Genomic DNA, 17,136 nt, shown 5'->3' on the forward strand with positions numbered 1-17,136 from the left:
AAAACACTGGATGGATTTTTATCATTTTATGATGGTTGTGTACAGGCACTGCCAACACAAATTTCAGTACAATCAACTTGTAAAAGTGCATGTACCATTATATGACCCCTTTAATCAGGATGGTCGACTTTATTCTTACTCTGAATTTCTCACTACATTTGGCATCCCTGTCACCCCAAAGGATTTTTCAGTTGTCTTTGATGCCATCCCTACAGGTGTAATATCGTTATTTAGAGGCGTTATGGGAAATGACAATCCCCCTGTATTAGGGAATGTTTTGGAAACACATATTGGTAAAAGCTGTCTTTCAGTTCAGAGTAAAAGTGTAAATAAAAACATTCGCCGATCTTTCCAGCAAGAAATTATCACTTTACCATCATCAGTGCCATATTGGTCTAATTTTGTTGGTGATGTGTTGGAATAAAGTATGGCTGCTGCCGCATAAGTTTTTTTTAACTAATAAAGTTAAAGAAATTTCATTTAAGATGCTTCATAGGTTTTACCCAACTAATCATTACCTACAGAAGCTTAAAAAAGATATTGATGTTAATTGTTCCTTTTGTGGAGATCAAAGAGAAACACTTGTGCACTTATTTTGGATGTGTTCTCATACTAGGCTGCTTTGGAGTAAACTAAGTAAATATATTGCCGACCATATTTATCTTGACTTTATGCTGAAATGGGAAAATGTACTGTTTGGTTTTGTTACCCATGACATGAACTTTACCTCTGAGTTTTATCTAATTAATCTAATTATTATTTTGACCAAGTTTTACATTCATAAATCGAAATTCCAGAATAAGAAACCTACCTTTATTGAACTTTCTGTTAATGTAAAACAATACATCTCCTCCATTTCCTGCTCTATGAATAAGAAAGCTGTTAGGTCACATACAATGTTTTTGCTTTACAATGCATTTGTATGATTTATGTATTTTTATTTTCTTCTTTTCTTGTATGTTATTTTAGTTGTCTTCTCCCCTGGCGTGATTGTTACTGTTTTGTACACAAAAATTGTACTTGATGTACTTGTTCTTTGATTTTTAATAAAAAAAAAGGCTTTATAAATGAACTAAATTAATAACTTTTTTACAACAAAAATTAAACATCACTGAACTTACTTAAGCTGCATGACTGATGCTATTTTCTTCTGGAAACAAACTTTGTTGCATTATTTTCCTGTTATCACTGTAAAGCTGCTTTGAAACAATCTATATTGTAAAAAGCACTATTTAAATAAATGTGACTTGACATGTGACTAATATATATATATATATATATATATATATATATATATATATATATATATATATATATATATATATATATATATATATATATATAATTTTATTTCATTTAATGTTTAATGTTTAATTTATTCCAAGAATAAAGAATTTAGTTTTTATAGATTGCTGGGTAGATTACTTAAATTAAATTAGTTACTGATTCCAAATTGCTTGACAAAAATTGTAGTTAATAATGTAATCCAGACTACTAATTTTAGGTAGCCTAATCTATTAATTCGGATTACTTTTTGAATACCTTTTACCTAACTCGTTTATCACATTGATTTGAATAGGATAATATCGTACCACATTGTTATAAAAACACAGAGAGAAAATATATTCCATTCTTTATCATCAACAACATGAAGTGCATTAAATATTACATTTCATAAGGGTTTCCCAGACTGGGGTTCGTGAGTTTAATTAAAAGCTATATTAAATCATAAAAATTTAAATAAATATTTTTTTAAATAAAAACAAACAAAATAAACATTTATTTTAAAAACAGGCCTATTTGTTTAAGTATGTCATGTGACCATTAATATCAGAGAACCATGAACTTCATTTTATTATTTTTATAATTAACTTAATTGGATTATTGACCTAACTTATTAACTTAAAATTTAAGGGCTTACTTCAAGTAAATATATTTGGGCAAAGAGGTTCAGCAGACAAAAAAAGCTGGGGAATCCCTGCATTGCATGTAAATATGAAATTACATGAATTTGTACATTTTAATGTGTTTGAAAGACAAGCCTTCCAGAGACAGTATACAAGATTAAATGACTCACTAATTTATCATTCAAATAATGTGTTTGTCTGGAGCTGAGATAGGCCTATGCAATGTTGGGAAAGCACTTCTTAAAAAGTGAAGTGATTTCTGTAAATCCAGTGATGAAGTGCGGTGTGGGTCTCAGTTTTCTCTTTTCTGTATAGGCTCATGACTAGTGGCTGGTCTGTGTGTACAATTCAACAAACCTGAAAGACCTTCTGAATGTATATCATAAGCAGTAGACTTACAGAAAGTAAAATGTAAAATATAACAAAGAATCAGAATCAATGAATTATGAATAATTTACTGCCATTTTGAAAATAACATTTAATAATTTAATCAATAGAAAAGTAACTGAAGTGTGATTAAGAGTAGCCTATTTTAAGTAAGCAATAAGGTACTCGAGGCTGTGCTGTATCGTGAATAAGTAACGGCTGAAGGGCGTCGTTGTTCAGCCGTTACTTATTCACGATACAGCACTTGCCTTGAGTACCTTATTGCTTTATAAAACGGTTACCACACAATACAACTATTAAAGCCGAAAAACATGTATCTATGCAACTTTTATGAAGTAAAATCACTAAAAGCCTTCCTTCCGCTGGAAAAAATAGTCCCTGACAGTAAACAGCAACAAAAGTTACATACATTATTTCGTCAATAGATGGCGGCAAAGACCGTCTTTACGAGTGAGTCAGTCAGTAGAGAAGACTTTTAAATTGAAAGCAATCAAACTTGTGAACACAGAGTAGGGAAGGAAAACGCAACTGACAGATGACTATGGGCACGGAAAAACCCCTTAACTGTTAAAAGGACAAGATATCGCAGCGGACACTCAAACGGATTTTTTTTTTATTATGAACATGACTGACCTGAAGGAAAATGCTATATCTACTGTAAATGCAGATACACTCGCTTACTCGATCTCTCACAAAGTCACAATACTCTACTATAGCTTCAATGAACAATATCGATGAGATCAAACGTGTTTAAGTTACGTTACTAAGAGTGGTTGCTACTAGGGTGTTGTGTAGTGATACATAGAAGAACAGTTGGGTGAAGCGGTCATAGCCGTGTTGTATCGTGACACAGCTATTGACCAATCAGAATCAAGGATTGGAACTTACCGTTTTATAAAATGTAATATAATCTAATTACAAGTACTTCATTTTTGGAATCCAATTATGTAATCCAGATTACATGTAATCAGTTACTACCCAGAAATGGGTATTAGTTCATTAAAATAACCCTGGTTACTAGATTCCTATATGCACTGCACATTTGAATTGCATCTGTCCCTTTGAATGGAAAAGCACTACAACAAAGATACAAACACACAACCAACAAGTCATGTTTTAGTAAAAGGTGGCACAGATTTTATTTTTATTTTTATTTTAAATTTGCAGCACATTTTACAAAGACACCAGAGGGGGGGACAATGAGAAAGAAAGAGGTATGAGTTCATGGAAGAGACCTGCAACAATTTTTTTTTTTACAGAGAAGCTTTTATTCCCCCCCTCCCCCAAACCGTGGAGAGAAAGAAGTCTAGAAAGATCCATCTAAAATGGTAAAAACGCTTACAAACAGACGTACAAAAGCGCCAGCAAGATTTAACGGATCCCAATGTCAATGGAGTAGAAACGGTCAATCCATCTCTTGAAGTTTTTCGAATCTGAAAATCGGGTTGAGAAAACTACCAAAAAAAAAAAAAAAAACCACAGGAATGAATCATTTTCCCATCCTGAATACCTTCATTTTGCAAATCAAAATAGACGTTCATCCTTTAAATAAACCAGCAAAGATATTAAAACTTTAAAGAACTGAACTTAATATTTACATTTCCCCCAAAAAGTCTCATCATCAAGAAAACAAGATAAATGGGATAATAAATTCATTGGCAAAAAAAAAAAAAAGAAAAATAAAGATTACATTCTGCATGTTGCACAGACTAAGCATGCAGCTCTGGTAAGGCCAACAGCGGACATCACAGATGGGCTCCCCTCTACTTACAAAACAGTACAATCAATAATGGAAAAATCACGTGCAGAAAGAATATGTTAAAGAAATAAGAGGATCCACTTGCTTTTGAGAAAACTTTTCCCTCAAATATGTTGTTTAAAAAATATTGTTAGGAGAACTGGCAGGGAGCACATCTACCCAAGAAGCAGAGGAATGTAGGTTCTGAAAACAAGTTGAAGTGAATGGGTATGGCAGTTTGGCTTCGATCTCCACCCTCTAGAAGAACCGACCAGAGTACTGCTTCACGCTGAAAGAGGAAATGACACGGATGAAAACAGAGACAAAACCTCATAGTGCTGGGACAGTTCAGCCAGCGGCCAAGTGATTTATAAGCAGAAAACGCTGTTACAATAAACGATGCAAAAACTGTATTATATAAAAAGTAAATACAGATAGTACATCATCTGGTTTATAATACACTGCAGGAAATATTATTAAACATGTTGATTTACTTGGAGCATTTTAAGGTTGTTTCCTGACTCTATTAGCATCTTTAAGGTTTACTCATACTAGCAAGCAACAGGTATTTAAGTCAACATGAAACATTTTCATACTTTTCTTATTTCAGAGTGAAACAGGATATTCACGTGCACATTACTGCTGTCTTATCTCTGTTATGCACACACACAGATAAAACATCAGAAATTTGACGACTTTAACTCAAATTAGGTAGGGATCGACTAGTCGATTAGTACGGATGACTAGTTTTTCCCTTCATATCTTGTTTTGGTATTTTAGCGGCTATGCTTTAACGTGCAACCACTATAGGAAAATAAATTTGATTTGACTGCCATTTAGTGGTTTTACCTAGGGCTGTGACGAGGTCATCACCGCACTTTTTTTCCTCCGAGGCCTTTGCGAGACGAGCGAAGTACCAAAGTGACAGCAATCAGTGGAGAGCACTTACTGATAGCGTGACTCGCTATTTGGTTGAAGAAATGGTGCCATTCCGTACTGTTGAGATGCCAGCGTTCAAAGCCACGCTACAGGCTTTTGATAAACAATATGTACTTCCGGACTGAAAGTACTTGTCTCAAACAGCGATCCCTGAAAAGTATCTGTCAGTGAAGGACGGCATAATATGGGACTTGAAAGACGTTGATTATTTCTCAGTGACAACTGATTTGTCATGATAAGCAACATGATGCCATACACGTCGCTAAATCGTACATATTTTACGAGTTGCCCAATTCGTATAAATTGCAAGCAAAGAAGTCAAGATGGTACAGACAGAAGGCGGTTATAATTTTACAGAATCTTACCTGAGCATTCAAATGAACAAATATTTTCATAACAACATGAGCCGACTGGAATAAAGAAAGAGATCAGCGTGATTGATATTCAAAATGGAAAGCAAGCGCTGTTTTGTTTAGGGTTTGAATATCTGCAGTCCTAATTTCAGGTTCCATTTTTGAATGATGAAAACAGACTATTGATACCTGCTGATATAGACACATATTTACTTGCACGCAGGCGCAGAACACATGCTAGTTGACAGTCGCCTTTAGTCCTTTTGGTGTGCTCAAGCGCAGCTTTTTGGCCGAGACGCAGCCGACAAGAGGAGTCAAACACAGTCAGCTTGCGTCGCCGCTAGTTCCTTTGACATCGACTTGGTGTGTCCCGCAGGGGCTTAAAAAACAACTGGTCCAACTGGCTCTTTTAGCTAACTAGTGTTGACAAGAGATGTTGTATATAATTTGCGGGCATCAGGGAGCTGCTACCAATATGCGGGGTATTGAAATAGCTTTTGATCAATTTGTCAATGACGCTCAGGATATGTTGAGCAACAAAACCTCCACCATCGTCTTGTCAGTCATCTCTCCTCACTCTCTTCACGTCATAAATAAAATCTTGACTCTGCAGCTCTTTATGGAGCAGAGAAGACGCTTTTAGTTTATAATTGTAGTTTAATTGTTTAACTGCTGTGAATTTGAAATTGGTATTGAGAATTGTGAAAAATCTAAAGTTTTGGTTTTGTAGCAACCTTATTTCCAGCTAAAATAACTACAGTATATTGTGATATATCTCAGTGAGAAGAAATATCTTAGTAATTGTATCTCATGATAATAAGGCCACATCAATTAAGAAGAGTAAAACAGGGTCCATTTTGATTTCATGCTGACGTTATATTTAACAAAATGACTTAATACCCATGCAATAAGAGCGTTTCATTTGCATGAGAACATCATTGCATGTAACACAGTGGTTCCCAACAGGGGGGTCGCGGCCCACAAGGGGGCCTCAGCGAGCTCTGTGGGGGGTCGCGTCGTATTTTGAATAGTTTTGAGCAATGAGCATTAAATACAAGTCCTTAACTTTTTTCTGTTCAAAATTTACAAAATGTATATAATGAGCGAGTTCATCATGAATCCATTTTCCAATCCGTGTTTTTGTCTTATCCTGAACCACTATGGTACACCTATAATAAGTGTTTACATTGGGACTATTTCACACTGGTTCGGATCGCTGCCGCTGCGGAGTAGCCCAGTACCTGCGTGACTCGTCATAGACGTACACAGAGAGAAGTAGTTCCGGCTACAATGTTCTTCCGAAAGACGCATTATTATAAACGCAAGTTTATTATCGCTTGTTATAGCGCCAAAAGCGTCAAAAATAAAGCCTCACATTGATAAAGCCTCACAAATAACATGGAAGTATTGAGGTCCCAGACAGCAGTCATTTAGTAATAGCCTATATACTTTTTTTTTCTTTTTACCTACACACCAGTGTGAATATTTTTGTTATTGCATTTTTAAATAGGGCTACTTTATAGGCTACTCCTAGGCTTACGTTTTTAAATTACAAAGTGCCTACTGATGTTTTTGTTATTGTATTTTCAATATTATAGGCTATTATTTGTGCATAAGCATATCTGGTTATAGTAAACATACCGTTTGCTCGAAAACAACATATTCTGTCATCCTTGCTGCAAGTTTACAAGAGCGATAATATCATTAAATGTGAAGGGGGGCCCTAAAAAATTTCTTTGGAAAAAGGGGGTCTCAGACAAAAAAAGGTTGGGAACCACTGATGTAACAGACAGGAGCCAGTTTTGCACTAGAAAGCAGTTACAGTAGAAAGCTAGCATGTAACAGTAGAAAGACTGGTTTACGTCCATGCTGAATCAACAAACAGCAGAAAGACTTTAAAACAGCTTGATTTCAGACAGAGTATAAACCAGAAAGGACATGGTCAGATGAGAGTACAGATGTTAGTCAGAGTAGGTTAAACTGGCAGGCCTCTTCAGTTAGGGTGGGTGAAATGTGTTTGAGGGTAGGGGCAGATGATGCTGGGCCTGTGCTGTAGGGCAGACTGTGATTTGTTGTCACTTCATCTAACTAACAACAACAAAATCACAAGTCTTCCACACAGAAGCAAGCCAGCGTTTACTCCACTCTCCTGGGTCCCACTCATTTGCCCCTCTGTAAATTATGTTTGGATTCTATCCCAAATGGAACTAATAAAACAAACCCTTTTGTACACATTTCACAAAAGGAAAAAATGTGAAAGGTCAGGCAAAGAGAAGTGCATGAAACAGCAGTCAAATGTATATGAAGCATGAAGCAAGTTTGTAGAACTATTGAAAATACAATTTAGTTCCACATACAAAAGCAAAAAGAGACAGGCAATTTGGATTAGCATTTCAGCACCTCTATAGGGGCTTTCACACCAGAGAGTTATAGGGACTCAGTTACAGGATCTAGCCATCAAGACAGTCCCCCGAGAACTACATTTTTTCCCTAGGGCCATTTTCCTGGATGCAATCGCACTGCCAGTAGGAACTCTGAAGTGACGCAAGCTGTCACAACGCCCTGCCACTCTGGTTGTTATTACAGTTTTATAGCGTTTGCCGTGTGGTTAATGCCCAATGTCGCAAAGTGAGCAGAAATACATAATCACGTTTTGCTTGGTCCCTTCAAAGTCGTATTGGATTTTCTCAGCGTAAAGGTTGAGAAGTACCTAGACTTCGGCGTCAGTCCATCTATCGCTGTTTTCCATGTTTACATTTATGCATTTGGCAGACGCTTTTATCCATTACATTGCATTTCAAGGTACACATTTACATTCTTATCAGTTCTTGCTTTCCCCTGGGAATCAAACCCATGACCTTGGCGTTACAAGTGCCAACACTCTACTGTTTGAGCTACAGGAAAGCCAAACACCAAAAGCCAAATGTTCATGGAGTTAGTTTGTGAAATAAGTATAGGTAAGCAATTTACACGGCTTTTTAAAAATGTTGTTTCGTATGGCCAATCAACGCACAGTTACTTCATCGGTAGTTCCTGTTGCGCTGGGTTAGACTCTACTATGATGTAGGAGCTACTTTAGTCCCCCCAAATTCCTATAACTAAAATAGTTCCCAGTTCCTGCAGTGCGAACATGCCAAAAAGCGGGTACCTTCGCCAATAGTTATAGGAAATACGAAAATGTTCCTCCGGTGCGAAAGCCCCCCATTTTCACCCTAACAAAATACAAGACTTAGTATACTTAAGGAAACAAGGATTTGTGTAACTGTGTCCCAAACCAGGTATGACAATATAAAGCAGATGAAAATAGATTTTTTTCTGTCCAGAAAAAAAGCAGATCTATAAGGATCGTTATATGAAATCATTAAAGAACCGTAATTATTAAGTGGAATCAGAACCCATACTGAAATCTAATTGGTCCAAAATCCCATTCTGATTGGCTATGATTCAGCACAACATTTTTGTGACAGAAAAGATAAAAGTTGCTGGAAACCTGTTGCACCTGGTCAGGACACATGATGGTTAGGTGTCAGGATGGGGTTGTGGTAACGTGATGGAATAGGTGATAGACTTGCCTGTTCTGTAGTAGATACTGGGCATTCTGAATCTGGTCCTGTGTGCCCGTGATGGTAATAATCCGGTCCTCTGAGCCCTCCAGAGGCTCATCTATTTTGATAGAAGCTCCTGACTCATGACGAATCTGCTTGATCCTCTGTCCGCCTTTCCCAATGATTGAGCCGGCCAGCTAGAACAAGAGTTGAGCAAAGCTTTAGTAAGTACGATTCAGGGTTATTATGGTATGCTAAAACAATTGATTTGAAGTATTTGAGTTAAATTAAATTAAATAAATATCTGCCAATAACTGAAACAACAAAAATAAATAGTTATTTTTCAAAGGCAGTATTTTGGGTGTGAATTAGGGCTGGGTATAGACCTTTATCACCGTCCCCATGTCATCACATCCGGCTCCGATTAGTAGCGGATTCGAATTTCTGCCTGCATTGTTAATGGATGATAACCAGTTTTGCCAAGAAAATAAAACTTAGTTGAATTTGATAATAAATGTAATATGTAGTCTTATGTGATACCCCAGCATGTATGGGTCTCTTTCATTTTAATGTGCACCATTATCAGAGCGATCAAATTGTCAGGGATGCCAGATTTGCCAGTCATGAGATGAATAAGGTTCTGCACGCTGCTAAAGTTAATACCAGAGGAATGGTTGTAATGCACTGTTTTAATTTGAGTTTTTTTTATTGTGGCAACAGGTTCATTATGATTAATCTCCCATTTTGTCTACAATATACTGCCATCTGATTATTGCACTCAAACTTTGATGTCCCATTTAAGAGTTTTTTTTAATAATCAACTCTGGGCTGGAAATATTCCCTTATTTGAACAACTTAACTGTACAAATTTTATACTACTTGATTGTATCAGAAAGTAAAGAAAGAGCATTAAAAATGCAAACATTCTTTTTCATCTTTATTTGTAATTAAAGGGTTACTTCAGGATTTAGCATTAAGCTTTGTATTAGTAGAAAACCTGTAGTATTTTCGAATTACCATGCTTTCCCCCCTCATATCCCCCTGAGAGGAGAGATTTATGTATTTTTTGTCTGGAAAAAATCCTCCGATGACGCAAAAATCGTCATTTTGCGTCATCGGAGGATTTTCTGTCCTGAGGCTAAAGACTACAGCCAGTAGATGGCGTTGTTCCGCATGTTTTCAGCCCGCCCATAGAGGGTGGGATCTCACTCACAGAATGTACACAGTATCAGCCGTCTTTCTTTGGAAGCTAAGCTAGCATGCTCTTGTTCTGTGGAGAAAGCTGAATAATAGGAGAAAGCTGAGTAAGTAGGGGTTACCATCTTCCTTTTCCCTGCCTTGTCCGGCGGGCGAGACTGTTAAAAATGTCCGGGATTCGGCTTTTGCTTTCTGCGGTCGCCATTCATTGTTTACATGCACACCTCTCGTTTCAATCTAACTGAATTAATTCCGATCGGTGAATCTGACTGTAGTGTTTACATGAACGCTAAACAAGTTATCGGTTGATGTGCGTTTTACCCTTGCTACGAAAATTTCCGCTCCTCCGTGAGAGATGACACAACCGGCCTCGCGCCGTTCTCCCGCGGCCGTCAGCCTCGTCCTGCTTGCCACAGTAAACATAATGAATGAATGACGACTGTAGAACGCAAAAGCCGAATCCCGGACATTTTGGGTCTCTAAATCCCTGGCAAACTCATCACTTACTTAGGCTAGCCTTGTTGTTTTCAACTGTGCTCTCTAACCGGTAGGCGTGGCCTCCTAAGGCAGCGACGCAAGTGCATTCTGGGAGTTGTTGTCTTTCATCCACATAAGCCAAAAATACATTTTCTGGCTTTTCTCAGTCTAGAAAGCTCCAAATTAAAAAATTTCTCCACATTTCTTCTACTTAAATGACCTATTTTAAATACACATTCATCTTCCCAGAGGTGAAGTATCCCTTTAATGGTTATGTGATTATGTACTGCACATATATATACAGTAGGCTTGTGCGCTCCCCTTTAAATCATGAAATGTGTGTCGGAATAACATGACACTGTTTTTTTTTCTGTCATTATACCCGATTAATGATTGTAAATTGGTGTTTTTTGATAAGTAGCTGTGATGAACTGAACATGTTGTGAATTGGACTGCATTGGCTGCGTTGTGTGTTTGTTTTGCATGCAGCCAACGAGGACAACTCAGTAGAAACACAGTATACTGTCTTTTTTGCATTCTGTCTTAGGTCAATTTTGTTTCTTTTGCCATAGCACTGAAGATTCAGTAGAGGGAGAACGCTGACAAAGAAACTTCTAATAGAACAAAATTAATAATAAAACCAAACTATGCAGTTGTGTGTTAGTTCAGCAGTATGCATTAACAACTGCATATATTAGCACAAAAATAACAGAAAACAGACAGAGTAAAACAGTTATTATATATAAATAAATATGATTAAATATATAATATAATAGTATATAATAAACAATATATAAATAATACTAAAAATGGCACTTAGATGTGGGCAAATCAGACTCGGGTCATTTCCCACCCGCTTGTCTTTCTCCCTACTATTTCCACTCATTTATGTGCACCACCAAATAAAACGCAAAAAGCCGCAAAAACAAAAATCTATCTAAAATTTTAAATCTAAGAAATTTCCTTTTAAAACAGTATGAAAGCACAAACTATAATAACCTTATATATAATATGGTTAATAAATCTGCACATTTTACACTCACATCTTTAGGGATGGTCACTTGTGTTGTAATAACAGGCCCACCAATGTCGCTGTAAGAACCTCGACCACCTGATGACAAAAACATCTTACTGTGATTCAGCCATTTTATAGGTATATGTCGGCCTCTCATTCACACTCTTATACAAGCATAATTACAATATTTAATTCATATTCCATTATCACAGTATCTGACACTCACCAGATTGGAAGGGCTCCCAAGAAGAATTATTGTCTTCAGGTGAAACAAGAAAAGAAAAGAAGATGGAAAAGGTGATCAAGATATCAGAGCTATGACAGAGAAGGATAAAGAGAGAAAAGCAGGAAACACTACGCTATCAAGAGGAGTGCAGTGCTCCGTTTGACTGGAGGTAACCTTGAGCTGGTGTGTGTGTGTGTGTGTGTGTGTGTGTGTGTGTGTGTGTGTGTGTGTGTGTGTGAAGCTGAAAACACTCACCATATCCACCTCCACTCTGTGTACAACGATGGGGAAAAAAAAAAAAAAACATGGAGTCAATTCAAAGAGCACAAGCATACACTCAAAGCACATTCTACATGGATAACTCATTTAATCAAGCTTCCAATCTGACATATACATTTAAAATGAAAGCAATAAACCACTCGAGGCCATGCAATACAGTGATTTTTACCCCACTTAAAGGTTTTTAGGTCACTGCTTCACACACCTAACGCTCCTTTCCACTGTAAAACACTTGTAAGGCTTGGGTTCAAGGGGCCAATTGCTTTTTTTTAAAAAACTGTGGCAACAGCAAAATGACAGATACTAATGATCAATAAATAATTAAAACTCATTTCTATTGCATTGCAACATTTTCATGACAATTAAGCATATTTACCCTAATTTTCATGACTGTAATCTCGTTAAAAAAATGTCACAATATTTAACTCATTGCATTACAATTTCTGTATTACAATAGTGAGCCCAGTGAACAATGAAAATGTAAGGAATAAGTCTTATTGTATCAGGAATCAAAGGAGGAAAATGGATGTGTCATGAATTTGCCAGAATGCCAAAATCCTTAATTCTAAAACGGTCTTTTTTTATTTTTTTATTGCAACATAGAATATATTGTCGTTATAAAAATAAACAACTATTCTATAGAATGTATTACATCGTTGATATTAGACGATTGATAGAATAGCATATTGGCTATATTACAGCAGCTTTGAATGTACCACATCCAATTAGTCTACACTATCAGTTTGTACAGCAGAATTCAACATGAATGTGCTTGATCCTCTCTGTGGACAACAACAGGCTTGCCATCTTCCAGAGCGCTCAACTCACTCAGAGCAGCGTTGCACAAAGTTCATTGGCGAGTGTGATGGCTTTCACCTACGTATTTAACTGCTCCTTGGTAACCAAGGCAACAAGTGATTCAAAAATCTGTTGCCAAGCAACAGCAGGCCAAACCAGTGCACTAGGCATAAGAGCTTCACATATGCATCCATTACACTGTCACTTCAGAGAGAAAGAATAAGCCATTACACTTTTTTTTCTGAAAGTGCCCATTAATGACATGAAAAAGACTTTCCTTCACAATGATAGATGACAATCAAGTAATGAGTCTCAGTATAAATGTTGCAAAAATACAAATTCACATGCACATTTATCCTCACCATGCTCTCGTAGCGGTCTCCAGGTCGCCCCCTTCGATCACTGCTTACAGGAAAAGAGACATGCTTAATTTGATATGCTTGTAGTGGGCATGCATCTGAAAGCTCTGAAATAACCCATTTTCATTTACTCGCCAGTTTCGTGCGCACAGAACGTGCACCAGAATAGAGTGTTCTCTTTCGTGCTTAAACTAATAATATACACAATTACATCCTCATAAGAGCAGTCTTAAATGAACGTAAAGAGTTGTGACTGAGTGAGATCCGGGTCATCAGCAGCAGCGGCTGGTCTTAAAGTGGCAGCAACCACTAATGCTGTCTGTCATTAATGTTAATCAAAGAACAAAGATAACAGAAAAAAAAAAAATAATCACTGCTCTTGACTAAAGAACTTTTGTATCTTTAATAAGGATTGATTAACCTATATTTAATTTATAATTTATGCAGTGCAGACTGTTTGATAACTTTATTCAATTTCTGTATATTTCACAGGGCACAGGTAAATATGACATTTATTATGGGTTTAAGTGAGGATTATTTTAAGTTCACTTAAATGAAAAGTTATACATTTTTAGAATAATTTTTTAGAGGTTTCAATTACACTAATGTTGAATGACTATAATCATATAAAAAAAAATCTATTTCATTGAGACATCATGTTTGTAACAGTGATACTGGCCTTCATTCAAAAAAAGACATTAAGCAAGTATTTAAAATAGAGGTGGGCATAGATTAATTTTTTTAATCTAGATTAATCTAGATTAATTTTGAAATTAATCTAGATTAATCTAGATTAAAATGGCTCATTTGAATTCTGCCGAAGGCATTCAGAATATGTGTGCTACCCAAATAATGACTATAAATCCCCATATACTGATTGGCTTCATCACTCTGTCTCCTCTCCACCAGTAAGCTGGTGTGTGGTGGGCGTTCTGGCGCAATATGGCTGCCGTCGCATCATCCAGGTGGATGCTGCACATCGGTGGTGGTTGAGGAGATTCCCCCCTTCTATGTAAAGCGCTTTGAGGTCTCAGATAAAGCGCTATATAAATGTAACGAATTATTATTATTATTATAAAAGTAAGTCTTTGTGAACGGGTTTCTCAAGCCAGGTGGCGCATTAGACCAGGGGCTCATCTCCTGTTTCCAAAATGCATCACAAACTGCTTGAGAAAGCTGTTCTACTAATAGACTGTAAAAAGTTACTTCTGTACTTTTACCGTACGTAGGCAACATTAGGCAGGCCTATGTTATTATCAACTACTATAGGCTATCAATTAGGGATGGGCGATATGGCCTAAAATCTATATTGTGATATACATTGCAGCCTCTTGCGATAACGATATACAGTATATTATAATAAAACCATTTCAGAACAGGTTACACAGACCCTGCTAAACAACTGCTAAATGTATTTTTTTTAAAGGGTATATGTAGTTTTGAGAACATATATTGTACAAAACTGTAAGTATACAACATAATTTTGCAGATAAATAAAATTTAAGTACACTAGTAGCTGCAGAGACTTAAGTAGAGACCTACTTAAGTCTCTGCAGCTACTAGTGTACTTAAATTTTATTTTTGTTTATTATAGCTTTGAGCTTATGAAACCCCAAATTTAAATTGATAATATTGTCTAACTGATGTCTTTTCAGTTAAAAAGAAACACAACAACGATTCTTAAAATCGGGCATAGACAGAGATTATGTGTTAACGTTACACCACTAAGATATATTGGAATGAGAATAATACGCGCGCGCTGGTATTCAGTGATATCATGTTTCGTTTTGAATTGTGTTAACTTCCCGAACCGTTACCCCACACACTCTGTCTATAGTTTGCTGCTGTTTGTCGGACGGCTTAAATCCGAACCAAGTCCAAATAATGGATGTTGCTGCTTTCACTTTCAGCCGTGTTTACTTAAGATGACGACAAATATGCGGTGCAGCCGGGTTTACCTCGCGGCCGCGGGTAGATTGCGTCATCATCTCCCAACCCAACTTGAGGAATAGATTAACGGCGATATTTTTTTTATCGCGCGATAAGAGTCTCGCGTTAACGCAGCGCGTTAACGCCGATAACGGCCCACCACCAATTTAAAATATTGGCTACTGTCTTTATGTAGTTTCTACATTAATTTGGAGATTAACATTGAAATTATTACATTATAAAATAATTTATTTAAATGATTACATTTTGTATATTAATAATATGAATATTTATAAATTAAATATATTTAATTTAAATATTGATATTTATTTCAATTTTTTTTTTTTACGCAAATTCTTCTGGTTAAAATTGCAATTTAAAAAGTCTTGTGCTTATATATATATATATATATATATATATATATCAATGTGACTAATAATGATTATTATTACTAAATATTTTTTTACAAAATAAAAAGTACTACTATTGTAACAACACTTTCATTATTAAAAATAAAATAAGGTATTTAAGAATAAAAAAAAAAAAAAAAAATAAAAATATATAATTACTGAAAACCTTTATCTTACGGAAAAACTGCAGGGTGCCTGTTATCATGCAGACTGTCAGGGACACAGGCGGCCTATAACTATAAATCATTAGCCAGGAACACTTCAGTACACTAATACTGGAGAAAAACATATGGATTGTCTCCTTCAAATTTCTTTAGCGAGAAATAATATTTTTTATATTTTTACCCAAAATTGGGTGATGTGAGCATTATAAATATGTTTGTTTCATTCATACTGGAAGCCAGAGGGCGCCCTCACGCAGACAGTCCAAAATATGCCTCACAGAAGTAAAACTTATAACTTCCAGAAAATCCCTAATTTGGACAAAGGCATCCAGCTATCACTGTAACTGAATAAAAAGAAGATAGAAAAGCTTTGACTTATTAAACAAAGATAATAAACAAGACTGCAACAGTTTTTCTGTATTCTTCAAGCCAACTCATGTATTTTCATAAGAATAAATTATATTTAAAATGCAATGAATGCTAATCGACATTAATTAGATTATAGAGAAAAAAAAAAAAAAAACTACATTCATTCATACATACATACATGTATGTGATAATATGTGATAGGAAGCCACTTCAGATCCTAAATGGAAGTCATTTAAAACATTTGACTGACTATGAAGTGACTTTGGAGTAAAAACGTAATATTTGGTACGTTTTGCTTTTCAAATCCACATCATAAGTGACTCAAACTCACAGCGCTTGCAGAGACAGTTTTTCAGTTTACTGAACTGATCAAGCTGATCTGATCACACTGCCACTCCTCACTATGAAACACACTGTGCAAATATTTATTAAAAAAAAATTTTTATAAAAAAAAACCTGCTGGCTTTGCCATTTCATATTTTCACCTAACCAAATCGGGATTTCTGTTTTATTTTGATTAATTGTGCAGCCCTTAATAAAATAAATATTTAAATCGAAAAGGCCATCATTTGATTACAAATTGTAATTGAACAAAGCAGTATAAACACATTTCTGAGAGTGAATATTCACAAGGAACGGGACTTGAAATTGAAAAAGCATGTCTATTTTTTTCTTTTCACCCAAAATAATTTATCAGCTTTTAGGTCAAACATAAACCCATCTTGAGTCCTCATGAGTCCTTAATTGTGCTATGGAGTTTCCTCTGTGTCTTTTTTATTCAATCAAACTGCGTTTGAGAATAAAACTAATTATATTATAATTTAAACAATTAAAATATTGCAAAAAAGTCTTCTTAAGGCTCAAAAATAAAGAAGTTGATCACAAAATTATTTGAGGTGGAAAATTGCAGGATTTTACATTGTGTTGTGTTTTGTTATGTGTGGCCAGTCTATAGTTAGTTTTACCGCAGAATAGATTTTATTAGCCAACAGCATTGCTAGCAGCCAGAGCCACCAATAGTAGCCTATACAAAAATTGGTTTTA

At 35.8% G+C, this 17,136-nt stretch overlaps 1 protein-coding gene across 4 annotated transcripts in view; it reads right to left on the reverse strand.

Annotated features, from left to right (window-relative positions):
* Positions 1–3,404: 3,404 nt before the first annotated feature.
* Positions 3,405–17,136, reverse strand: part of hnrpkl (heterogeneous nuclear ribonucleoprotein K, like) — a 31,497-nt gene continuing 17,765 nt past the window's right edge. The window contains exons 11-16 of one of the 4 annotated variants that reach the window (XM_081366121.1): positions 13,224–13,263; positions 12,040–12,055; positions 11,785–11,817; positions 11,587–11,654; positions 8,897–9,066; positions 3,405–4,321 (exon numbers count right to left, since the gene is read on the reverse strand). In XM_081366121.1, coding sequence (XP_081222247.1) covers positions 4,291–4,321; positions 8,897–9,066; positions 11,587–11,654; positions 11,785–11,817; positions 12,040–12,055; positions 13,224–13,263 — 358 coding nt within the window. In that variant the 3' untranslated portion in view covers positions 3,405–4,290. Of the gene's footprint in view, positions 4,322–8,896; positions 9,067–11,586; positions 11,655–11,784; positions 11,818–12,039; positions 12,056–13,223; positions 13,267–17,136 lie in introns of all 4 variants that reach the window. The other 3 variants (XM_081366120.1, XM_081366123.1, XM_081366122.1) reach the window with 3 other exon arrangements.

The sequence above is a fragment of the Scardinius erythrophthalmus genome (assembly GCF_964197995.2).
Source record: "Scardinius erythrophthalmus genome assembly, chromosome: 5".
NCBI classification, from domain to species: Eukaryota; Metazoa; Chordata; class Actinopteri; order Cypriniformes; family Leuciscidae; genus Scardinius; species Scardinius erythrophthalmus.